Consider the following 26442-nt stretch of genomic DNA (forward strand, 5'->3'; position numbering starts at 1 on the left):
AAAAAAAAGGAGAATCTATTTGTTTGCAAATAAATATTTGTACTCAACTGTACTTCTAATCATCTTTAAACACATTCAACTGTTTGTTGGGAGAAAAGTAAACAATCAGCACGATCTCCCGGAAAGAGGGACAAAAAGCTGAGGGACCAAGGGTCCGGGCTCTTCCTCAGGCAAAAGATTCCCCATGTCTGGGGTCTTACTGATCCAACTGGGCCCTGCTGTCTGTAAGTCGCCCCTCACCACACTGAAAACTATCCTATTATTTGAAACTTGGGGGATGCCCGATGGCTCAGTCGGTTAAGCATCTGACTCTTGATCTCAGCTCAGGTCATGATCTCACAGCTCATGAGATCGAGCCCCGCTTCTGGCTCCACGCTGACAGCATGGAGCCTGCTTGGGATTCTCCCTCCCTCTCTCTCTCCCCCTCCCTCACTCACGTTCTCTCTCAAAATAAATAAACTTAAAAAAAAATTGTGATGACAATGTCCCAATAAGCACAAAGGTGGGAGAGTGTGCCGAGACCCCATGGGACCAGACCCTCCACCCAAGCTGGCGAGCACCCTGCCTCCGCGTGCATTCTGCACCCCACCTACCTTGAATCTTCTCAGGAGTGGCAGAGAAAACTAACTCAATCTTGCCGTTATCAGGAAAACGGTCATCTGAAAAACAAATCGTGTTTGGACAAGTTCAGAGATGAAGGGGCAAAAAAGCCCGTACAAACTCCAGCCAGGATGGCGCCCACACCCACCAGGGCAGGCCCCATGGCTGAGGAGTTCTTCATGTTTCCAGAACATTCTCTGGACCAGAGCTTGGTCTTCTGTGAGACCGGCAGTTAGTGGCAGGTGGGTTCAGCGCATGGGGTGTGGGGAGAACAGGGAGAGGAGCAAAGAGAGACCCACTGCTCACTGTGACCTGCGTCCCAGCAGCCCGCGGGCCTCACCTTGGCTTGCGGTGTCCAAATCCTCCTTCCCGAACACCAGCCCGCAGCCCTGGACGGCCCCGGTGTGAAACTGCAGGCGGAAGATGACGTCGCGGGTGGCCGAACGGTACTTCTTGTGGTAGCACTTGATCTGGTGTGAAGAGGGGACACACAGGCCAATTCTTGAGCAGCAGGGGGTCACGGGGTAGGCCTCCCCCCACCAAGCCCTGTGGACCAGCTGCAAATGTCACCACTTCCAAGGGACCTAAGTTCTGACGGCCACAGCCACGGCCCGTGGCCATCAGGCCAATGCGGATACTCTGGTTGCAGAGGACACGTCAGGATGAACTTCCCCAGGGTCTAGTAACTCCCTGTGGGGAAGACGTCACTTTCATCCACATTCTCTAGGTGTCACAGGTAGCTGGGCCTCACCATCCACGCTTCATGTGCTAAATGCCTATGTGTGCGCTAGGATTTGGAGAGGAGAGCACAGGAGAGAGAGAGAGAGAGAAAGGGAGAGGCAGAGGGAGGGGAGGAGAGGAAGGGGTAGATGGGAGAGGGCCTGGCATTTAAATAACCTGAGCAAGGCTGTCCCATATCCTGGACGCTCACTTGAGAGCAGCCTCCAGAATCATCACGGCAGTGATGTGAACTCAGGGCTGCGGGTGCCCTGGGTCCCCAGGGACACCTTTATGTGGAAGACCCCCTCCCCCGCCCAAGGGAATGAGAGAGCGCCGGGGCCGCGAGGAGGTCTCCCAGCCCACAGCGGGGTGATGTCTGCAGGCGAGGACCCCCCCCCACCACAAGCAGGGCAGGGGCTCCTTCCCAGGGTGCAGGCTGGAGTGTGGGTGGCCGGTCCCTCTCCTGTGCGTGCCCGGCAGGGTCGGGGGGAGGCTGGGGCTCTCAGAGGCAGCCATGCTCACAAAAAAGATTTTTCTAGGGCAAAGATGGGTGTTAAATATCCAGTACATCACAAAGGCCAACAAGAAGCAGCCACGTGGGCCGGGTCCAGACAGGCAATGCAGGAGAATGCCCCAGCTGAAGGCTCTGCCGTGCGGCTGCCCAGGCAAACTACCCCACAAAGGGAAAGTAAAGCCCCAGGAGCCTGGGCCCACTGGCCAGGAAGCGTGCCCCCCTGGACAGAGCCAGGCCGTTGTTTCGCTCTGCGTGTCTACAAGGAAACAGTCTGATAAATACACGAAGTGTGAACAGACCAAAGGGGAGTGTTTCTTGTTGACAAACATGCCCGGGGCTGCCTGGTGCATACACAGCCCAACTCGGACCTGGCCTCCGTCCTGGCCTCCGTCCTGGCCTCTGTCCTGGCCCCCAGAGCGTCTGCACCAATCACCACAAATTCCTGAGAAATGGGAACTTGGCAATCTGCTTTCAACCAACAATGGACCTTCATCCACAGGGTCTCCTCCTGCGGCCACCTGGGGTCACAGACTCCTCAGCGGGGCCCAACCGAAGGCCGATGACGGCTGGACTTCCTTCCAGAACATGCCATATGCTCCTCCCCTCCTGCGAGCCCTCACCTGCACGCACCCCGGGGACTGTGGTCTCAGCAGAGGTGCCCACCCACCTGGACCGCAGAGGAGACCCCCCAGGAGGCCCCCCCAGGATGCAGCAGGTCCCCTGGTATCCCCATCTCTCCAGGAGGACGGGAGCCGCACCTGGCAAGTACGGGTGACCCGGGGAGAAGCGGGGCGGGGGGGGGGGGGGTTCCAGGCTCACTCCAGGCCGGTTCTTAAATCTTTCTAAATGCCAAGGGGAACCAGAGCTTTAAACAACGTTCTGAGGGGGACAGTGCCCCGCCGCCAGCCTGCACGGTCACAGCGCAGTGAGGAGCGGCCTTGCCAAGCGTGGGCGCCGAGGCCTGCGTGCGGGACCCCCGGTGAACAGGGGGCGCAGCAGGCGCTGGGCAGATAAGCCCCTGCGCCCATTAAAGGGCTCATCCTGTAGCCGGCGCCCCCCAGGCCAGGCCCCGCCCTCCCCGGGGACCCCAGGGGCTCCCTGCGCCGCTCACCACGACTCAGCACAGCCGCCCCACACACGCCGTGTGGCTCAGTCACAAATCGCAGCCCCTCCAAGTGCCAGGGAGCAGAGAGGCGGAGGTCACCATGCCTGGGGCAGGGTCCAGGATGGGGATCGCCCTCCCCAGGCTGCCAGCTCCCGTCACTTCCCAGGGCCAAGTGTGACTCTGGTGTCTGAAGACTCCTGGGTTTTTCCAGGACAAGGGCTCAGAACGGAAGGAGGAGTGACCGTTACGGGGCAGCTGCCCGGTCCCGCTCTCCCACAGGGTGTCCCGTCCGCAGAATCCTGACAAGCCGGCTGGCGGACACCCCAGGCCTCCCTCCACACCTCCAGAGGCTTTGAGCTGAACCTCTCTTCCCGCAGATGGGGAGGCACCCGCCGGCCCCCCAGCCCGGCCACCTGCCCTGGGAACAGACGCCAGGTGCCTCCCGAGGACACAGAAAACCCCAGGAACCTTCCTGCACAAGGTCCGGGCAGCCACCACCACAGAGCAGCTCCGACCCAGAGACGGGACCCACCCCCACCGGGAGCCCTGCTGGGGCACGGGCACCAGAAGCAGAGCCCGTAACCATCCCCCGCCCAAGCCGACAGGTGTCAGCATCAGCGGCGAGAGACGAGAATCCCGCTCCTCGAGACGAGAATCCCGCTCCTCACACTCGGGGGAAAGAACCATCGGCAGCTACTTGACGTGAGCACCCCAAGTGCCCCCTCTAAGATACCAAGGACAGCACCTCGTAACGATCACAGTGACCGAGGCCTGTAACATCCCCTTTGTCCCTCTGGGGTCGGTGAGTTTTCATAATACATCCATCCCCTGCCTTCAGATTTTAGAATACGCATGTCTGAAACAATTCAAAGCGTAGCAGCCTGGACTCCGTACAAAAGGGGGAAGGACATCCGTCCACCACAGCCTGTCCCCAAAGCCGCAGGGGGGCACACGGGTGTGACACGAACGACACGACCCACCGGGAACTCTTGGGTTGGGGGAAGGAAGGCGCTCAGGTGGCGCGTGGATTTCTCTGGCAGCACAGCAGCTGTTCTTTTTTTTTTTTTTTTTTTTTTTTTTTTAAATTTTTTTTTTTTTCAACGTTTATTTATTTTTGGGACAGAGAGAGACAGAGCATGAACGGGAGAGGGGCAGAGAGAGAGGGAGACACAGAATCGGAAACAGGCTCCAGGCTCTGAGCCATCAGCCCAGAGCTCACAGCAGCTGTTCAAGCAGTGACCTCCCGTCTCCATCCCGAGGATGATCAGCTCTCACGACACATCCATACAACAAGCGAGCCCAAACGCACGTACCGGCCTGACGCCATCAGAGGCTGCAAGCTTCTAGAGGGAGGGGGCCCCGGGGGACGGGTCTGAGCGTTTGGAGCCTTCCTTGTCTTGACGAGACGATCCGGAAACCGTCGCCCAGCGTAAAACCCACCCGTGCCCTTGAGCGGTCGGCGCCCGGGCCTCGGTCCCCCCGCACCGCACACTGTGTGTGCAGTGGCGGTCCCGTCCGCGACAGAATTCCAAATCACACATGTCATGGATCCATCTGGTGGGCAAGGAGCCGGTAAGCTGACCTCCCTGCTTAACACTTGGGCTGCACGGATGTGTTTTTAATTCAAACTCTCCATCAACAAGAGAACGGCGCCTTGGACCAAGGGCTCAAAGCTTGAGGACGCAGCCCCGGGAGCGCCTGTGCCCAGGTCAGAGGCCAGCCCGCAGGTGTCCCCCTCCTCTGCCTGCCGCCAGCCCGTGTCTGAGGCAGCTCCTACGTGGAGCCACCTCCCACGAAACATCCCAGCACCCACCAGCTTAGTACAAACAGCAGAAGAAACAGGACCCTCGACACTCCCCACCAGGAAACAGAGTCCCCCAACTGCAACTCACTTTGCTGGTGGTCCTGGTGATGGCCGTCCAGATAGGCTGAGAGGACAAGCTACAACCTCACACTTGAAAGACTGAAAACCGTGATCTCTAACCCTGGTAAGTCTGAACACCCACATCACCCAGTGCCAACACGAACCGCAATTTCGAAATGCCGTAATTCGTGTCCACACCCATGGAAAGGTCAGCAGGTGCTGCCTACGAACGAAAGCACAGCCGTGGAGCTAGGACCGCGGGAAGGATCAAGCCCCAGCCTGGGTCTGGGAGGTGGCCCGCACAGTCAGGGAGGAAGGTGTGCGCACATAAGTCACAAGGAAACACAGAGGCAGGCACAGCGGGAAGTGTGTGGGAACTGCCTGCCGGAGGAGCAAAGTCCACAGAGGGAGCTGAGGACACGCACAGAAGTGCCCCCAGTGGGAGGGAGTAAAGGACAGTGCTGGGTGTCTGCAGCAGCTCCCGGAGCAGGCGTCCCCTCTGTTTAGAAGTTGGGTCACGGGAGCAAGGTCGCGGAACCCCACAGTCACTAGGACACAATGTGAGTGGCCACAGGGTTTGCACAAGAGGAGACAGCAAGACCAGGCACGCCGGACGGGGAAGTGTTTACAAGCCCATCAAGGCCCTGGGCCGCGGCCAGGATCCCACTGCATCCGCACCCACGCGAATTCCTCAGCGAGGTTACATAACGGCCTGGCTGTGCTCACGGAGCTCTGGCCTCCTCCCCGAGGACCTGAGGCCCTGCCCTTCGGAAGGGGTGGACCTGAGAGATGGGAGGGTCAGGTGTGCAGAGGGAGGGCGAGGGGGTGGGCCGGCGGTGCTCAGGCGGTCAGACTGCTCCCTCGGCCTCACCAGGACCAGGACCGAGCTGCGCCCTCCCCAGCGCTTTCCCGGCCCATCAGAGCCGATGCGGCCCGACTTCCCGCAAACGCAGCCCCCGATGTCTTGGCTAACGGGTCTCGGGTGAGGAAAGGGGCAAATCTATCCGGGCACACTTACCAGATCAAGGAGGGGAAAACCCAGAGGGCGAGATGCCTTCGGGAACATGATGACCGAGGACAGTGAGCCAGCCCTGGGAACTCCTCCCACCTTCGAGGGCAGGGAGGTGGGCTCAGCGAACACCAGACCGAGAGCCAAACCCGCTACAGGTGTTGGTGGTGAACCCGTAAGCGCCCTCCCTGCTCCTCAGCACACTGTCTGAGTCACGGCTGTCGCCCAGTTCTTGAGTGGAAATGAAAATGCCTTTGTGAGGGAAGCCCTGTAACTCAATCCCCCCGGGCAGGGGACCTGGGGCTTCTCCAGGCTCCCACGGCAAGGGGCAGGAGCAGGGGTGGCTCTCACCGCCCTGGAGACGCTCCACCAACCTCAGGGAAGTTTCTGTAGCATCTTTCTCCCGCGATGATCCCCGAGGTCGATTTCGGGTGGAACCAGAAGGCCTGGGGCTCCAAGCTACCGCAAAACGTGCACCCACAGATGACGACCTCCAGGCCAGCCGGTGCCTCTCCCATGACACCCCCGGGATGCTCTCCCCCCGCCGGACCCTCACGTGTCCCTCCATTGAACAAGTCACCCGCCTGCTCGTCGCACTCAAAACGGGGATGTAACTCTCGGAAGTGAGGTCTGCCTGTGACTGCCTTTCCTGTCCTCCGGGCTACGTGCACTGCCACGAACGACTGAGGTGACCCATCGTCACCAGCGGTTCTTGATTTCACTGCTAATCTCGCTGGGATAGGGCTGCGAACGAACACAGGTGTCATGGGCTGGGTTGTGTCTGCCCCCCCCCCACACACAAATTCACATGTCGAGGCCTAACCCCCAGGACCTCAGAACAGGCCTGTGTTTGGAGACAGGATTCTTCAAGAGGAGATTACGTTCAACGAGGTCACCAGGACGGGCCCTGATCCACTGCCTGGTGTCTTGTAAGAAGAGGAGATCTGGGGTGACTGGGGGGTTCTGTTGGTTGAGCAACCAACTCTTGGTTTCGGCTCAGGTCATGATCTCACTGTTTGTGAGATCAAGCCCCACACTGGGCTCTGCACTGACAGTGTGGAGCCTGCTTGGGATTCTTTCTCTCTCTCTCTCTCTCTCTCTCCTGCTCGCTCACTCTCGCTCTCTCTCAAAATAAAGAAACTTTAAAAAAAAAAGAGGGGATCAGGAGAAGGACAGCACAGAGGGACGACCACACTGGGACACAGGGAGGAATCAGCCATCCATACACCCAGGAGAGGCCTCGGGAGGGACCATCCCAGACATGCCTGGATCTCAGACATCCAGCCTCCAGCGCCAAGAGAGAAGAAATGTGTGCAGTTTACGCCCCTGGTCTATGGAGCTTTGTTAAAGCCAGCTGGCGGGCGCCAGGGAGGGCTCAGTCAGTTAAGTATCTGAGTCTTGATTTCGACTCAGGTCATGATCTCACGGTTTGGGAGTTTGAGCCCCGCATCTGGCTCTGTGCTGACAACATAGAGCCTGCTTGGGATTCTCTCTCTCCCTCTCTCTGCCTCTTCCCTACCTGTGTGCATGCTCTCTCTCTCTCTCTCTCTCTCTCTCTCTCAAAATAAATAGACACATTTTAAAAAGAAGAAAACGAAATGAGACCCTCTCTTACACTCGTGTTTCTGAGTTGGGTCGATTATTCCTTCCTGTACTCACTTGTTTATTAAACACTTGCTTGGGATTCTCGGTCTCTCTCTCAGCCCCTCCCGTTTGTTCTCTCTCTCCCTCTCAAAAATAAATAAATAAAAACTTAAAAAAAAAAAAAAAAATAGGCCAGCTGGGAAACTAACCCAAGAGGCTCAGATCCTATGTTACTGGGAGACAGATTCCTGAACTGAACGTCTCGGGACTCACTTCCGTGAACAGCACAGAAGTCACCCTGTGTGATGGAAAAATACCCCTTCCCAGCTGGAGCCCCTGCACCCTCCTTGTATCTGGTAACGCTGCAGAGAGCAAGTGCAGAGGGCACAGAACTGAATCGTAAACACAGGAAACATCAATCAAGTAACGGTACTGACAGTGGAGTCCTAAAATTACCCTGCGGCAGGAACGCACAGAGGTGGGGGAGAGGCCGCGTCAGGGCACAAGCATCTCCCGGGAAAGCAGCTGGGACACCTTCGCAGGCTCTTCTCATGGGAACACAAGCTCGTAGACAGGGGCCAACAGGAGACCAAACACTCACCCCGGGAGAGCCCCAGAGCGCCCGATCCGCACACTCCCTTCTGCCTCGGTGTGGGTGCCCCTGGGGCTGCCAGGGCCCATCCAGTCGCCGTCCACGCTCCTGAAGGCCGGCAGCCCCAGGCACAGGCTCACGAGGCGGCCTGTGGTGGAGACCTGGCTGGCCAGCGTGCTCTGGTCTCTAGCCTCAGGCGTGGGCCCAGCGGCCACCCTCACCGGCTCACAGCAAAGCTGAGCCATTACTCTTGACAAGCACAATGACCAGCTGTGCACAGACAGGACTAGCACCCGGCCCCGCACCATCCAGCATGGGACACAGAGGCGTCTCAGGTGACAGATCACAGATCACGGCCTAAAGGGGGCAGCTCAGACACCCCACCTCTGATGGATAAGACCCAAGGAAAGGGGCATCTGGTCACCAGCAGAATGAAGCTTCTCAGGGGACAAATGATCGAGGGGGCAGGAAACCCCTCGGAGACCCCGCCCTCCCCGCAGGAGGGTGCTCAGCTGTCGCAGAGCAACGCTGCATGTGGACAGGGTCACAGGACGTGGAGCACGGCTCTGGGGACGCACAGCGGCTGTGGGCTCAGGAGGTGCACGGGCAGCTCAGGACTGGGTGAGATGCGGGGCAAGTTCACACTCGGCGTCCAGGGGACACGTGGGCAGGCTCCCAGAAACCAGCACGATGGGCGCTGGAGGCTGGTGGACACGGGCCGGTGGGAGGGGTGGACCCGGGGGCCCAGCACGGTGCAGAAGGGAGCGAGGGGCAGCGTGGACCTGCAGGGAGAGGCGGGGAAGACAAGGCGCGACCAAGACGGGGGTGGGGGGAGTTTGATGGACGGTCAGGAGCAGAGGGGGCTTCAGGCCAGGAGCCGAGAGAAGAGAAACCTCTGGCCGGGACCGAGGAACTTGCAGAGACAACTAGACGGGGAGGGTCTCTAGGTCTTGGCCAGAGGCCAGGGGGCTGGGTGGGAGGGGACCCAGAGAGATCTAGAAGGCCGGGCAGGCAGGAGACCCCAGCATAGCCCTGTCCCCTCCCCGAGGCCCCCTTCTCAGCGGGAGCTCCAGGCCCCGAGGTGAAGTGGGGTGGGACAAATGGGGGCCCAGACAGGCCCCTTCCCCTGTGCTCCTGGGGTTGGCCCCACTCCCCACCCACATCCGGCCCCCTCGAGTCCCCAGCACAGGGTTCTTGCTGCCACGCATCTTCTCGTGGACCCGCCACTCGACCCACACCTGTCTGTGCTCCCCCCCTTCGTGACACCGTGGTAGGTCTCGCTTCACAGATCCCCAAGGACCGTGAGCATCGGCCGCACAGCCCCCTCCTGATGGCCCAGCTGCCAGCCCAGTCTGGCCTCATCCACCCGGGGACCCGGGGGCCCCCACGCCCACATCTGTGCCTCCGAACACCTCTGCTCTGCCCCAGCAGCTCACAAGTGCGAGCTGGGAACGAAATAGCCACAGAAGTGCCCCCTGATCGCTTTTTCAGACTTCCCGCCATAGCAAAGGAGGCCCAAGGAAGAGCCAGATGCCGCAGCGAGCCCCCTGCAGCCACTGGATCAGATCACGAGTACACCTGAGAACCATGTGGGCCAGTGCACGCAGTGACAGGCACCTGTCACGCAGCTGTAGGCACCCAGAGGCACCCTCCATGTGAATGCAGCACAGGTAGAAGCGTGCCCAACACACAGGATGGCTTCTGGCCGGAGGGACGTCACGTGGGCAAGCTCGCCGTGTGACCCGCCAGCTCTAGGCACCCGCACATCGGCCGGGCCTCCCGTCCCCGCCGGCTCCCCTCCCGACCTGCCTCCCGGACCCCAAGTGCCAGACCGGACCCCTCCCACAGCCTCCCACGCTACCTGTCAGCCGCATTCCAGCTGACCCACTCCTGAGGTTACCTTGGGCCTCCAGGGGTGGGACAGACACAGGCACGTGGCCGGGGCCTGCGGGGTTTCTGGGGTGAAGGCCGTGGAGCCAGCCATCCTAACTCACCTGACCCCCTCACCCCGTGGAGGTCCTCACTTAGCAGAAGGGGCCTTCGAGCTCATGGAGGCGGGCCTCCGAGGCCACCCGGACCCTGCAGGTCGAAGCGCTGGTGGGAGCCCAGACATGGGGCCCAAAGCCAGTCCTGGGGACGCGGCCAGTACCCACGTGCGGCCGTTCGGTGCGGCCCCGCTTCCCACCAAGGCAGGGTCCTGACCCCTCTGTCCTCCCTGCTGCTCACACTTGCGCTGACAAGGGTGACCCTCCAGGGTGAGCGGCATGTTCTCGGGTGGCTGAGAAGAGCTTCGGGAACACCAGCTTTCCCGCAGGAAAACCGCAAGCCTCCAAGCCCGCACAATCTGGCAGCAACTGACTGTCACCCAGACATCGGGACACACCCAACAAGCCTCTGGTGCCTCGAGGCCTGGGGACCCCGTGCCCTTGCCATGTGCCTGCACCCGAGTCAGACCACCCTTCCGCCCGCCCACCTCACCCACAGTGGCCCGTCCTGAGATCCGTCTCCCACAGAAGGTCCACGGCCCCACCAGCCTCCTCCGGGACGAAGATGTCACCCTGTCACTCCCTTCCTTCCTGTGCTAGGGCCCCACACAGAGACCCAGAAAGCTCAAAACATTCAAAACAGGACAGTTGCGTAAATAAATTCCTGGTAAGGAAGGAAGGAAGGAGGGAGGGGACGGGGAAGGGTGTGGAAGGGGGGAGGAGAAGAGAAGGAAAGGAGGGAGGAGGCGGGGATGAGGGACCCAGGCCGCCGGCCAGGCCTCCACCACCGCCTCACAAAGACCCCGCAGCCACCAGCCCACAATCAGGTGGGAGGGAGGCCCCCCACGTTTGAGAGTCATCTTCCACACCTCAGGGCTTCGGCCACCTCCCTCGGGTCCCCACAAGGGGACTTAGCTGCTGACCACAGGGAGCACCCATCCCAGGGACAGGGCCTCCAGAGGCCTCTGCCTTGCCCAGGAGTAGTGACTTAGGGATCTGGGTGCACGTCCTTAACAGCGTCCTCGCTAGCCTCTCCTGGCCTCCTCATCCCCGGCCTCTTTTTTAAAGCTGGAACACCAGACCGGCGCACGGAGAGGGCAGACAGAAGCCACAGCCATGTGCAGCCCCGGGAGGGGGTGGGGTCCAGAACATAGCAGGTGCTTCCTCACTGCTCTGCCCGATGGCCAACAATCGAGGAGGTCCTGGAAGACACACCCTCCCCTCTCCCCCTCGGTCTCCCCACCAGAGGGAAAAGGCTGGGAGTTGCTCTCAGAACACTCTAGAAGAGAAGCCTTTCCTCCCCGGGGACGGTGCAACACAGTGGCCCACCCGACACCTCAGTTCCGTGGCCTATGGAATGAGGACACCAGCCTCTTTCACAGCGAGGTCCCCAGGGACAGGGGACAAGCTGTGACGTGCACCTGAGGAGAACTCTCGCAGGGACACAGCAATGTAACATCGGTGCCCAGGGCACCTACGTTTGTGACCCCCTGACCTGACTTGCATGAGAATTCAGGATGGGTCAACCACTGAGAAAGGGTTTTAAGACCTTTTAGGGGCGCCTGGGTGGCTTAGTCACTTGAGCATGTGACTCCTGATTTCGGCTTAGGTCATGATCCAGGGTCATGGGATTGAGACCCACATCAGGCTCTGTGCTGAATGGAGCCTGCTTAAAATTCTCTCTCTTCTCTCTCTCCTGTCTCTCCCCTGCTTGCACACACGTATGCATGCTCGCTCGCTCTCTAAGATAAATAAAAACTGAAAAAAAAGATCCAAAGGTTTAAGGGAAATTGATAAGAATCCTCAAAAACTTGGAATGAGCCATTTCCAATCTGGTCACAGGTGCTCCCAGGCCCTGGAGACACTCAAGCAAATCAATTCAGTGTGCGTGGGAAGCCATACTGCCTCAAGGTTTCAAGGGAAATTTCTCTAAAATTCATTAGATGGAAGATTCTTTCTACATTCAAGACAGAGAAAAGGCAAAAATGTAGCAGCTAATCTCATCCCAGAACCAGTACATACAGGAATCAAACTCATCCAGAAGAACCGCTGTTTAGGACATCAGCCAAGCTGTGATTCGCTAGCTGGACTGCACACGGGGGCCTCTAAGGACGCCTGAGATCGCACATCACAGCCGGGACCAGGGACCCTCGGAAGGGCAGTGGCCGAGCCGGGACTCGCATTTCGGAGAACATACTGCTAAGCGGTTCTCACCATTCGCCCTGTCCCTTCTACTAAAATAGCTCTAGGGGTGTCTGGGCGGCTCAGTCAGTTAATTGTCCAACTCCTGATTTCAGCTCAGGTCATGATCTTGTGGTTCATGGGTTCGAGCCCCGCATGGGGCTCCATGCTGACAGCTCAGAGCCTGGAGCCTGCTTCGGATGCTGTGTCTCCCTCTCTCTCTGCCCCTCCCCTGCTCATACTCTGTCTTTCTCATTACTTGGAAATGCAATTTTACAAAAAGGAGAAACATTGGATTGATAGCAGCTACTTTTTGGGTGGGAGAAAAAGAAAGGTTGGGAAGCCTGGGGGGCTCAGTTGGTTAAGGATCCAACTTCAGCTCAAGTCACGATCTCATGGTTCGTGAGTTTGAGCCCCGCGTCGGGCTCGGTGCTGACAGCTCAGAGCCTGGAGCCTGCTTCAGATTCCGTGTCTCCCTCTCTCTCTCTGCCCCTACCTACTCACGCTCTGTCTCTCTCAAAAATAAATAAACATTAAAACAATTTTAAACCAAATAAAACAGCTTCACTCAGACAACAAGCCAGCTGCCCCAAAGTAAAGGCCACCCTTCACTCCTCGAGGCACTGACCAGGAGGGGGACACACCGCGTGCACTCACCATGATGTCCCCCTTCAGCAGCTGGGCCGGCTCGATGGCGATGTGGACCCTGCCTTGGTTTCCCGGGCCGATGTTGCTTGGGGATAAACAAGGTAGAGCTTAATGCAACCTCACGACTTAACAGAAACGCTGTGTGAGAAAAGCGACTTCGTAACGCAAACTCAGAGATGACGCGAAACATCCCGCCAGGCTCAGGGATCCAAGTTGAGCGCATCACGGCCAGGCTGCCACCCACGTGTGGGTCCACGGTCAGTCCAGACACAGGACGGCAGCTCGTTCTGAGTGGTGGCAGCACCATGAGGCCACATCTTACCTGATGCCCTTTATACTAACGCTCATAAAACATCTAGGGGCACCTGGTGGAGGGGGGTCTCAGCTGGTTAAGCGTCGGACTTCGGCTCAGGTCATGATCTCACAGTTTGTGGGTTCGAGCCCCACGTCCGGCTCTGTGCTGACAGCTCGGAGCCTAGAGCCTGCTTCGGGTTCTGTGTCCCCCTCTCTGCCCCTCCCCTGCTCATGCTCTCTCTCTCTCTCAAAAATAAACTATAAAATTTAAAATAAAAATAAAACATGTAAATGCACACAAAAGCAAACCAGAAAAGCCTAGAAACCATACAAATTCCGAGGACATGTGTCTGCCCTTTGTCTAAAATGCACAGGGGAGGGGCACCTGGGGGGCTCAGTCAGTTAAGTGTCCACCTTCAGCTCAGGTCATGATCTCACAGTTTGTGGGTTCGAGCCCCGCGTCCAGCTCGGTGCGGACAGCTCAGAGCCTGGAGCCGGCTTCAGGTTCTGTGTCTCCCTCTCTGTCCCTCCCCTGCTCTCACTCTGTCTCTCCCTCCCTCTCTGCCCCTCCCCCACTTGCACTCTCTCCCTCTCAAAAATAAGCAATAAGAAAATTAAATTAAATTAAATTTAAAAAATAAAACGCATGGGGGAGAGAAAAGCACGGGACTCTGGTATGGCTACTTCCAGACAGTTTGGGGCCTGCCCACCCTCCAGGCCCCGCGTCCACACCCCTCTCTGGAGCCAACCGTGAACCTGCCTTGACTGCTGGCCAGGCACTCCCAGCTGGACGCCCCCACCCCTTCCCGCAGGACAGGCGGCTCGGCAAGGCCCATCTCCTATGAAGGCGGCACACTTACTATATCCCCGATGTGTACACGGGCTGCATGGCCTGGTAGAGCTTCAGAAAGGGCCGGCACGCTGGAAGAGAGGCGGAATCATCTATAGACACAGGAGTGTGGCCAACAGCAAAAGAGAGACAAGGTGGCCACGGGCTGTGCCCGAGCTTCAGAAGCAGCGCTGGTATAAGGTCACCGGGGTCCCTGGGGAGAGGAGCCCCCCCTCACTGGCTTTCTCCGGCCGGTGACCAGGACACCCGGGGCGCGGATCCCATGTGAGCCTCTCCGTGGGAGAAAGGGGGGGCCTGTCAAGTGCAGGGTCTGGGATGGGCCAGCAGACCTCGAGACCCCACTGGGAGCGGACACTCACCTCCACCCGTGTCAAAGTTGGGGGTGCCGTGCAGGATGACAAAATGCAGGAACAGTGGCGAGGTGTTCATTTTCACCGTCCCCGACAGGAGCCCGCTGAGGAACTGAACGTACCTGCAAAGCGACGGCGGCTTAGGGCCCCTGCAGCAGGGGCCTAACCCCAAGCCGGACGTTTCCTGGGGTTCTGGGAGGGGCCCCAGCCCCCACTGCTCACAGCGAGGGGGGCCGCAGCATCCAGGTGTGACCCTGGGGAGCACAGCCTGGGCACGCAGCCCCGTCGGGATCTCTGGACACCCCACACTGCGGGCAGCCTCTCCGTCTGTCCCCAGCCCAGAGCCACGTGGGGCCAGGCCACAGGGCTGTCACAGTCCTCCACCCCCCCCCCCCCCACCGTGGGGGAGGAGAGGCTCTGTAAGCACCTCACACCTCTAACAGGGTCCCTCTGCCCTCACCTCCCACCCCACGCAAAGACCCTGGACAGGCCCCCTGCCCATCAGAGGGGTCAGAGCGCCCATCACCAAGCAGGCGTGGGTTCTCATATCATGAAGGTTTAGCGGGGGATGTACAATAAGCATGTCTGTGACCACAAATGCCATTAAGGAACAACGAATCCCATCCACCCCCACCCCCGCACATCACCCCACTCCTAAGACAAGCACATATGACAAATGTCACTCGTGTAAAGTGTGCGGACAGAGTGGAGCCTGCACCCGTGCCCCTCCCCCCAGCTGTGACAATCACAAGTCTGTGGCTCCTGCTTTTCGAAGGCAAGCCCCAGCTCAGCACGGGACCCTCGGCTCTGCGCGCCCAGCCCCAGCCCGAGACCCCGACCCAGGCAGGTCAGGACGGCAGCCAGAGACGGCTGGTCGCCCCTTCCGGTCTCCAGGGCCGCAGGCAGCTGACTGGCAGCAGATCCCAAATGTGCAGCCGGGCCGGTGGCCCCGCGTGTGCCCACTACCGTGTGCCTGCGTGCTGGCCAGTCCACGCACAATGCTGGCCCCAGGGGCTCCTCACGGGTGCTGGGCGCACACATCATTCAGACCCCGTCTCTACGCCCTGATTTACTCCAGCGTGCACGCAGGGAGGGGTAAGAAAACCTTGTACGGTACAACACGTGTCGAATCTCTATGAAGTTCTCTTTGGGGTGGCCTCGTCCCGCTGTCCCCCAAAGTGTCAGCACAAGCGCGAATGCCCCGGGACGACAACCACGTGCACTGCAAGCCTGCTCGGCAGCTGTGGCCGGGGTCGGCGGCCGAGCCAGCGGAGGCTGCACACGGGGGACAGGTAGCCAGGCCACGTTCCACAGGTCTACATCTGTATGCGGCCATCCGGAAGCCCCCGTCAGCGCCAAAGACCAGAAAATCGGTCCACGGGTGGACAGGAGACACAAAAGAAAATGAAAGGGCTTCCTGATCAGTTCCTCCAGCAGACTGCGGGTAGGACCGGTCCCAGCTGTGGTGTTCACCCGCGGTGAAGGCAAGAAGGAGCGCAAGGGCCCCAGCCGCCTGCCCGACTCTCGCAGCACACAGCTTGCAAATCCCGTTCCAAACAGCTCCACCGTCTCCCACCACCTCCTCCTGCTTTTGAGGGAAGAAACTCCCTGGGAGGTCATTTTCCCGCTCATCTCTGTGCAGAAGGTGCAGACACGGCGCGTGTACGGGAGGGAGACACACACGCGTCACTCATGTGCCAAAGCAGCTTGAGATCTGCCGACATTTGCCACGCTGCTTAACCAGCTGCCAAAGCGGGAATTTACGGCTGGGGCTCCCTTGAATCTCAAACACGTGATCTGCACTTGGGTAAGCCACAGGAGGGCATGGGGAGGGCCACCCTGGCTCCGAGGGACACCTGATGGCCGCAGCAGGCACGTTCCCCAAGGAGAGAGGATGGGCACCCAGTCCCTTTGCACCCACCTGCCTCCCGTACAAATGCTCTTTCAGACACACAGGCATTGTGTCAAGACTACAGAAACGTCAAAGCCAAATGAAACTATACTGGGGTGTGTCTGGCTCTCAGACACACCTACGAATCTTAAGTTTCTGCAGGCCAGACATCAGGGCTCTGGCCCCTTCACCATGCAGGGTCGGTCACAGGAAGGACCCCACCAGGGGCCTCCTCGGGACCCCTCCTGCCCTGCGCCTCTGGGAAGGTCCGCTGGTCCCTCCCTGATGGAGTCTGGACACGTGTGCCGCTGTCTCGACCCCCTCCCAGGAAGAAGAGTGCAGAGGAGAAGGGGCACAGAAACCTCATCGTTCACTCGTCACATGCACAGCGTTGATGACAAGCTAAGACTGAAGAAACGGTGTTCTAAATTATTTATCAGAGCAAAAAGAACGCCACATTCATCAGCAACCCCGGGGCTTCATAAAGGGGCTCCTCAGCATCAGCCGGAAGCCGACCGCTCTGTGGCTTTTGAGAGTAAGGAACAGGGGCGCCCGGGGTGGCTGAGTCGGCTCAGCTCATGATCTCACGGTTCGTGAGTTCGAGCCCCGTGTCGGGCTCTGTATTGACAGTGTGGAGCCTGCTTGGGATTCTCTCTCTCCCTCTCTCTCTCTTTCTGCTCCTCCCCTGCTCACCCTCTCTCTGTCTCTCTGTCTCGCTCTCTCAAAATAAATAAATAAACATAAAAAAAATAAGAGTAAGGAACAGAGTGGCAGAGAATGGACCCCCTGTCAAACAGGGTCCCGCCTTGGAGCTCATCACCAAGTATTAATTAAGCGAAAGCTTGGAGGCGGCTTGCTGTTGAGGCCCCAACAAACCCCCACAAACCCCCGGCAAACTAATTAAGTCACTTGCCACGAGACCCATTTTGAAACGGTTTCTCAAACGCAGTCCTGACATAGGCCACGACGTCCCCCCCGGGGTGGCCGGGACCACAGGGAGGGGGTCGTCAGAGCCTCTGTCACACAGATGTGTCCGTCCTGGGCTCTTTGGGCCTCAAAGTGCTTCCAGGCGTACTGTATGCACGCACTCAGTCACCTACCCACTTGAGAACATCTCCCAAGGCGGGAGCTGGGTAGAGAACATCCCTCTAGCCTGTGGGTGCAGGAAGATTCACCTGGGAATGCAGAATGGAGCCCATACGACCATTACGCAACGTCAACATTACAGCTTTCAGCGCACGCCGACAGGAAGTACACGTGGCAGGCGTGGGTTTGCGAAAGTGAGAGGGCTTTCCTCCATTTTCCACACTCTTGCACTGCTATTAAAAAGCTACAGTAAGGGGCGCCTGGGTGGCGCAGTCGGTTAAGCGTCCGACTTCAGCCAGGTCACGATCTCGCGGTCCGTGAGTTCGAGCCCCGCGTCGGGCTCTGGGCTGATGGCTCAGAGCCTGGAGCCTGTTTCCGATTCTGTGTCTCCCTCTCTCTCTGCCCCTCCCCCGTTCATGCTCTGTCTCTCTCTGTCCTAAAAATAAATAAACGTTGAAAAAGCTACAGTAAAAGGGCGCCTGCGTGGTTCAGCCGGTTAAGCATCCGACTTTGGCTCAGGCCATGATCTCACGGTCCGCGAGTTCGAGCCCCACGTCGGGCTCTGTGCTGACAGCTCGGAGCCTGGAACCTGCTTCGGAATCTGTGCCTCCCTCTCTCTTTGCCCCTCCCCTGCTCGTGCTCTGTTTCTGTCTCTCGAAAATGAATAAATGTTTAAAAAAAAATTTTTTAAAAAGCTACAGTAAATCCTAAGAGCAAAAAGAAGAAAATAAGGCAAACATTCTTCTTTGGTGGGTGCTGAGCATTTTGAGTGGATAGAAATACAAACCATATGATGGTATCAACAGATGCAGAAAAAACACTGGACAGAATACAACGTTCGTTTATGATAAAAAGTCCCAACAAAGTTGGTATACAAGGAGCAACCCTCCACATAACGAAGGCCATGCATGACAAGCCCACAGCCAACGTCGTACCCAATGCTGAGAAGCTGACAGCTTTTCCTCCAAGATCAGGAACAAGACAGGGATGCCCACCCTTGCTACTTTTACTCAACATAGTGTTGAAGTCCTAGCCACAGCAATCAGACAAGAAAAAGAAATGAGAGGCATCCAAATCAGAAAGATTTAAAACTGTCATGGTTTGTGGGTGACATGATATTATACATAGAAAACCCTAATCCTCCCTTCAAAAATTGTTATGACTAATAAATGAATTTGGTAAAGTTGTTGGGGCGCCTGGGGGGCTCAGTCGGTTAAGCATCTGACTTCGACTCAGGTCATGATCTCACGGTTTGTGAGTTCAAGCCCCACATCGGGCTCTGTGCTGGCAGATTGAGCCTGGAACCTGCTTCAGATTCTATGTCTCCCTCTCTCTCTGCCTCTCCCCTGCTCATGCTCTCTCTCTCTCTCTCTCTCTCTTTCTTGAAAACAAATAAACAGTAAAAAAAATTTTTTTTTAATTTTGTAAAGTTGAAGCATACAAAATTAACATACATCAATAGGTTGCATTTCTAGACAGCTAAGAATGTACTACCAGAAAGAGAAATTAAGAAACAGCCCAGGGGCAACTGGGTGGCTCAGTCAGTTAAGCATCCATCTGACTTTTGGTTTCAGCTCAGGGCATGATTTCACAGTTTTGTGAGTTCAAGCCCCTGCTTGGGATTCTCTGTCTGCCTCTCTCTCTGCCCCTCTTCCACTCATGCTGTCTCTCTCTGTGATAAATAAACTTAAAAAAATTTTTTAATAAAAAAAAAGAAAGAAAGAAACAACCCACTCACAACTGCATCAAAACGAATGAAACAGCTAGAAATAAACTTAACCAAGGCAGTGGAAGACCAGTACGCTAAAAACCGTAAGACGCCGATGGAAAAAACTAAAGATGACACACACAGAAAAACGTTCCATGCTGATGGATTGGGAAGAACAATATCGTTAAAGCGTCCATCCTACCAAAAGCAAGTTACAGATTCAATGCAAACCTTATCAAAATTCCAATGGCATTTTTCATCAGAGAAATAGCAAAAAGCAAACAAACAAAAAAGCACCTTAAAGTTCACATGGAACCACAAAGGAGCCTAGACAGCCAAAGCAGTCTTGAGAAAAAATAACAAAGCCGGAGGTATAACACTTCCCGATTTCAAACTAAGTTACAAAACTGTAGTAAACAAGACAGTACGGCACTGGCATCAAAACAGGTCAATGGAACAGAAGAGAGAGCCCAGAAATAAGCCCACGCACGTCCGGTCAATTCGTTTATGACAAAGGAGCCAAGAATATACAATGGAAGAAAGCAGTCTCCTCAATCAACAGTGTTGAGAAAACGGGGCCACTGTCTTACCCCGTGCACAAACTAAACTCAAAATGGATTGAAGACTTGAACATAAGACCTGAAACCATAAAAATCCTAGAAGAAGACACCGGTCTTGGTGATGACGTTTTTAATCAGACACCAAAGCAAAAATAAACACGTGGGATCGCATCAAACTAAAACAACTTCCACACAGCGAAAGAGTCCATCATCAAAAGGACGAGGCGGCCCACGGAATGGGAGAAGATACTTACACAATGTGGTTAATAAGGGGTTGGTATCGAAAATATATGCAGAAGGGATACAGCTCCACAGCAAAAAAAACAAAAACAAAAACAAACAAAAAAACAATAATCCAATTGAAAATGGGCAGAAGACATGAACAGACAGTTCTCCAAAGAAGACATCCACATGGCCCACAGACACATGGAAAGATGCTCAAATCACTGATCATCAGGGAAATGCAAATCAAAACCACCATGAGTTACCACGTGACACCTGTCAGAACGGCAAAAATAACAGCACCGGAAACTACAGGTGTTGGCAAGGACACGGAGAAAAAGGAACGCCCTTGGGCTGTTGCTGGGAATGCAAACTGGTGCAGCACTGTGGAAAACCGTGTGGAGGTTCCTCAAAAAGTTAAAAATAGAACTACCATATGGTCTGGTAACTCCACATATGGGTATTTTGCCGATGAAAACAAAAACACCTACTTGAAAAGATCATCTGGGGGCACCTGGATGGCTCAGTCAGTTGAGCATCCGACTTCAGCTCAGGTCATGATCTCAGGGTTCCTGAGTTCGAGCCCCGCGTCGGGCTCTGTGCTGACAGCTCAGAGCCTGGAGCCTGTTTTGGATTCCATGTTTCCCTCTCTCTCTGCTCCTCCCCTGCTCTCACTCTGTATGTCTCTCCCTCTCAAAAGTAAATAGACATCAAAAACATTAAAAGAAAGAAAGAAAGAAAGAAAGAAAGAAAGAAAGAAAGAAAGAAAGAAAGAAAGAAAGAAAAGGTCATCTGCACCCGTGGTTACTGCAGCATTACTGATGGTAACTGATGGAAACAGCCCAAGTGTCTATCAAAGGACAGACGAATAAAGGTGTGGCATAGATATACCACAGGATGTTAATCAGCTCTAAAAACAAGAAAGAAATCTTAACATCTGCAACAACCTGGATGGAGACTACCATGTAAAGTAAAATCTCCAACAGAGAAAAACAAATATCCTATGACTTCACTTACATGTTGAACCAGAAAACAAAACAAATGAACAAATGAAACAAGCTCCAAAGCTCACACACACAGAGAACACACTGGTGGTTGCCAGAGACAGGGGTTACTGGATGGGCAAAAGGCGGGAGAGGAGGAGGAGGGGGAGGAAGGAAGAAGGAGGAAGGGGAAGAAAAAGAAGAGAGGAGGAGGAGGAAGAGGGAGGAGGAGAAGGAGGAGGAGGGAGAGGAGAAGGAGAAGCAAGAGGAGGGAGGGGGGAAGGAAAAAGGAAAGAGGAGGAAGAGGTAAAAGGAAGAGGTGGAGGAAGAAAAGGAAGGATGTGGAGGAGGGAGGGGGAAGAGGAGGAGGAAGAGAGGAGGAGCAGAAGGATAGGAGAGGGGAGAGGAGGACAGGGGGAGGGGCAGGGGAGAAATGGGAACCCCCTTCCCTGGCGGGAGCAGAGCATCCAGGGGGCTCCCTCCTAGTTTCAGTTACACCCACACGGGAACATCTGCTGCCACCCTGGAAAGGGCTCAACAGGGAAACGCCACGTCAGGGTTCAAAACAGAACAAGGGGCTTGGTGTACCTGTAATACTAATGAAACGCTGGGTTTCTTGCAAGCGACTCACACTCCCTTGTGGGGTGTGTGGCTCAGAGTGGGTTCAGACTCAGGGTCCCACACCGCCCACACAGCCGGGTCTGAACACACACGGACCTGGACACGGGAAACACCCAGGAAAAAAGGAGGCAGTGCCTTTGGTGGTCCTTGAAATCCCTCTCCCAGATGGAACCGAAACACGCCTGTGAGCCTCCCCAAGGATTCCCTCAGAGGCTGAGGGAAGCAGGTGCAGGAGACAGAAAGCCATCCTGGCAACTGCCTCAGCCATCCTTGGCAAATCCCCTGCTGTCAGCCTTAAAATAGAAGCACAGAGGCTGTGTGCCCGGCTCCGTGTCACTGTCAGCAAGACGTGGGGCTGGGAGGAGGCCGCCCAGGACCCCTCTCGCTGGACCCTGACCCGCTGCGCACACCCTGACCCCGTCCGCCTTCTTCAGCTGGGCGCGGAGGGCGGCGTGCACTCCCCTGGGGACACATGGCGAGAGAGTCGGCTGTCCCAGGGCCCTTCCGACCCCGCACACCGAGCATCCCGGGGGCTCCAGAGAGAGGGTAGTGGGCAGGCCAGGGAGGCTAGCATGATGGAAGACGCCCCGGGCTCAGGAGCTGAGCGTCTAGCACAGGGGTCGGGGCCAACCACAAACCTGCCACAGAGCCACGTTCGCTCATTTCCGAATGCCTGTGCCGCTCTCCTGTGAGGACAGCTGTGACAGAGACCACGTGGCCTGCACAGCCCAGAACCTCCACCCGCCAGCAGATTACAGACACAGTTCACCAACCCGACCCGGCAGATAGAAACCAGTTCCAGCATCAGAGCACAAATCCACCCCTGCGCCGAGTGTGCGGGAAGGACGCCTGGGTCCCCCTCTCAGAGCCAGCCGGGGCCGGGGGCTCCCCTCCCACCCACACACAGTGGCTCATCTCTGCCACTGGGCACCCACCAGCCCTCCCCTCCCGTTCTTGCCTCGTCAGGGGAGACGCCTCTTCTGTCCCCACCTTTTGAAATATGAAATCTCACCCACCTGTTCACTCAGGCGTGGGGACACGTACGTACCGTTTCTGGGACGGCTGCATTAAATCCGAAACTTTATCATCGTAGAACTTCTTCATCGCAAATCTATCCAGGGCCTGGTCGGCGCTGGGGAAGAAGAGAGACGGACGGAGACACGGCGTTAACCCCGTGGAGTCACAGATGGCGGGGGTGACACGGGACAGGTGGTATGGCTGTCCTGAGTGACCGGCCCCCCACGGGAGCCCACCTCTGCCGCGCCTGCACGCGTGCACCCCAGCCTAGCATTAGCATCTCCTCTTGGACCCCAATCCCGGGAGTATGTTCGGGCCACCGTGGAAGCCAGGACTGCGGGTCTGGAGCTCTGTCCCAAACAGCAGGTGGCTTCCATGGGCCCCGCATGAGTCTTCGGATCACCGGGGTTTGGGGCACAGTCAGAGCTCTACGGTCAGCAACACCCAGCAAGCCCCCGGAGAGCAGTGTGGGACCCACAGGGGGGTTACGACTGTCAGCAGGCCGGGGGAGGTGGGGGTCAGAAGGCTGCGCCATCATGGTTCCGAGGTGGCCACCACGGGGAACGCTGCTCACCAACAATCCCACGCTGACCTCAGCTCTACAACGCCCACCAGCGCACACGGCAGGATCTAGGAGACCCCGTAATGGGGCATTTCACGGGCCTGCCTGATCTGACTCAGATGAATCGTGGAACGTGGGTACAAGAGGTCGCAGCAAAAAGCTTCCTTGGAAATGTGATCTACGGGTGAGCCCTCCCCTTAGCGCGTGTACGTGCACCTCCAGAAAATGGGTATTTCACCGCCTGCGTTTGTCTTAAAGCTGGACTGATGGGTTGGTCCCGTACGGAAGATCCCCTCAAGTTCTGAATATTTACCATGTCGAGGACTTATGTTTTCAAGCTGGAAAGTACGGTTACATATCCACCCATTCGCTTGTAAGCACTCCTTTCCCCGGAGCTCCCGTGTCCCACTAAACATGGGACACTGATAACGCATCTGGGCCTGTGCGTGTTCAGTATTGATGTCACTGTTAGCATCAGGAGTGTTCCCGCTCATGGTCTCTGTGATTGCTCGTCTTCAGGGAGCCGACACACGAGCATCCTCCCTACTGTTTGATTTCCAGTTTCGGATCTGATCTGGAGCACGGTTTCACGACAGCTCTTAAAAACACGTGCTCCAGGGGTGCCTGGGTGGCTCAGTCAATTAAGCGTCCCACTTTGGCTCAGGTCAGCCTGCTTTGGATTCTGCCTCTCTCTCCCTCTCAAACAAATAAACATTAAAAAAAATTTTTAAGAAAACAGAAAGGCAGGTGTCGCTCCATTTTAGCGAGAAGTACTTAACACCATTACTCGTGTGGCTGCCAACAGCATTAACAGCGGCAAATACCCGAGTACTGGTACTGGACGTTACATGCCACGATGCACTGAACGGCCACAAAACCCCACGAGGCTCAGCCACCATTCCCCTCTTCGCAGGCGAGGACCCCATGGCTCTGAGGTTCATGAAAATGGCCCGACTCTGTGGCAGAGATGGGCCCCGACTATGGAGAACAGTGGAGGATTGAGGAGGGGTGTTGCGGGTGCTCTAGGGCTCGAAGCCGCTGGGCTCTGTGCCCCCTGACCTGCCAGGTGAGCCCCCGCCCATGGAGCCCGGGTTGCAGGCGCAGCCACGTGGCTGCGGCAGAAACAGGGGACGACGCTGTGCAGGCGGCATGTGGTCTGTGTCGCAGGCTGTGGCTCGGCGGAGGGAGTCCGAGTGAGCAGGAGCCTCGGAGTCTGGCACACGCCCAGCCGCTGACTATCAGTAAGGGGGGATCCGGTTTGCACGGGGGGCTGGGTCCCCCCCCCCCCCCGGCAGCCCCAAGCTCCCTGGTCCACGTCCAGAGAAAACATTTGGGAAGTCAAATTTCACTCCTTGGCGCTGGCAAGGCCAGGATCCGTGGGCCGCTATGAACAGGGCGCGTGTCCTCAGAACTGGGGCAGCTCCCGCTTCACGGGAGGGTACGTGTGGACGCAAACCCACAGGGAACAACGCTCTGGGCTGGGTTGCAGCGTGAGTGGTTCGCACCAGGAGGTTCCTGCCAGCCTCCTGCGCCCGACGTCCCGGCCAAGGGTCCCGTGGTGGCTCTTCCGGCCCCCGGGGACCAGAGGGGACCGGAGACAGCTCCCCGAGCCTTGGTTTCCCCATCGGTAAAGCATGAGCGGTGACTAGTTCACCCCCTGGGTTACTCAGGAGGATCGAGGGAGAAAAGACCAACTTGCAAAGTACATTCCAGACGCCAAGGACACGCAAACCGCCATGGCCACTCGTCTTGACAAGGTACAAGGTATCCAGGGAGGCTACGCAGCTCTCGCTCTTAAGACGGGTGACGTCCGTCCCTGCTGTTTTCGTCACAGAACGAGGGAGCGCTCGCCAGCTGCCTCAAGGCGACGTCGGGGTCAATCAGACACCTGCACGTCCTTCTCAGCAGCGCCAACCACTAGCGGGGCGCTTTCCCCGCCCTGAGGGCCTGCCGAGCCTCCCACCCCATCCCAGAGCTTCCGACGCCCAGGGCAGCGCGATGCCCCTCGTACCTGGCCGACACGTTGGTGAAGTGCATGTATGACGATATCACCACGCCGATGCGTCCCTTTCCGCCCTGCAGGAGACAAAAGAGGGACTCAGTTTCTCTGGACTCACACCGCAGAGACGGAACGCTCGCAGATGACAAAGAGCCCGCTTTGGGGGGGATAGCCACCGTCAGCCTCCACCGGTCCCCGATCTGGGGATGGCAGCATCCAGCGGGCAGGCAGCGTGCACACCGGGTGCCCACGGCAGGTGCCACCTGGGGCATGGGGCAGATCTGCATGGAGGTGGCCGGTCAGGTCGCCATCTCCCACTGGGGACTAGCAGCATGTGCGGGGGGAGGCACGCAACGGGTGTAGACTCGCCTGCAAGTGAGCTGAAGCCCCGCCCCACAGGCCGAGGTTATGAGGGCTGCACACGCAGCCTGGAAAGCCCGGAGGGCAGATGCCAGCGTACTGGCAGCACCTCACCCCTGCCACCGCTTACCCAGCCCTGCCTGGTTACACACAGGGACCGTGGCCCAAGAATGCAGGGGCTCAGTCCGTGACCACAGACACACACAGCCCAGACGCGGCAGCCAGCCGGAACCACGGGCCAACGGGACCCACAGGACTGGGTGTGTGGCAACACCACCACTGTGACAGGCTGCCTGCCACCTTCTGGAACATACTGCCACAACCCAGCCCAGCAGTCAGCAAACCACACTCCACCAGCCCCTTCTGCCCACTACCTGTGTCCACACAACCTGCAAGCCCAGGGCTATGTTTCTGAACAGTTGAAGAAGAAGCAAAACTATGACATCTGTGACACGTGACAGTCACCTAAAGGTCAGCTGTCACTGTTTGACCCCGGCCATGCCCGTCTGCTTAGGTGCACGAGGGGTATTTCCACCGTCAACGGCAGGTGTGAGCAGTTACGGTCACCCCGCACCCGCAAAAGCCCAAAATATTCAGTCTGGGTTTTTCATGAAAAGTCAGCCAACTCGGACGTAGAGGCGCATGAAGCCAAAATGGCAGGGGCACCAGCACGCAGGCCCCCACGTCGGTCCTCGAGAAGAAATGGCCAAGCAGATCCGGTCACAGCTCTGAGGACCCACACCGCATGGGAATGTCACCTAGGAGCGGGCAGCTCTCTGCCCATGCAAGTCAGGTACACAGACACACGCCATTTACCGGCACAAACCCACTGCTAGCAAACAGCCCCTCGGCCCGGTGGGGCACTCATGGGACATTCACGGCCACCGCGCTCGGTCACTCATGGTCTCTGTGGTGCTCGCACGAGACTCCGAAAGGTTCAACTCCACCAGCTGTCTGTCCTCCACAGTTGTCAGAATCACTGACTGCACAAGTTGCTGAAGGTGAGTCCTTTGTACAGACTCAAAACCAGATGATGTGGGCATGGAAACTTCTAGAAGAACCGTCTGCTCAGTCAGCAGCTAGCAGGTGGTGGGTGGGCAGTGAAGGAGACTAGGGGCAAAACCGCACAACCCCTAC

At 57.2% G+C, this 26442-nt stretch overlaps 1 protein-coding gene across 9 annotated transcripts in view; it reads right to left on the reverse strand.

Annotated features, from left to right (window-relative positions):
- TNS3 (tensin 3) overlaps positions 1 to 26442 on the reverse strand; it is a 217867-nt gene that overhangs the window by 87456 nt on the left and 103969 nt on the right. For all 9 annotated transcript variants that reach the window (XM_045494226.1, XM_045494223.1, XM_045494230.1 and 6 more), the window contains 7 exons: positions 24958 to 25022; positions 22416 to 22499; positions 14306 to 14418; positions 13957 to 14017; positions 12812 to 12887; positions 941 to 1070; positions 594 to 659 (listed from right to left, as the gene is read on the reverse strand). In XM_045494226.1, coding sequence (XP_045350182.1) covers positions 594 to 659; positions 941 to 1070; positions 12812 to 12887; positions 13957 to 14017; positions 14306 to 14418; positions 22416 to 22499; positions 24958 to 25022 — 595 coding nt within the window. The remainder of the gene's footprint in view (positions 1 to 593; positions 660 to 940; positions 1071 to 12811; positions 12888 to 13956; positions 14018 to 14305; positions 14419 to 22415; positions 22500 to 24957; positions 25023 to 26442) is intronic.

This window comes from Leopardus geoffroyi, chromosome A2 (assembly GCF_018350155.1).
Source record: "Leopardus geoffroyi isolate Oge1 chromosome A2, O.geoffroyi_Oge1_pat1.0, whole genome shotgun sequence".
In the NCBI taxonomy this organism is placed as follows: Eukaryota; Metazoa; Chordata; class Mammalia; order Carnivora; family Felidae; genus Leopardus; species Leopardus geoffroyi.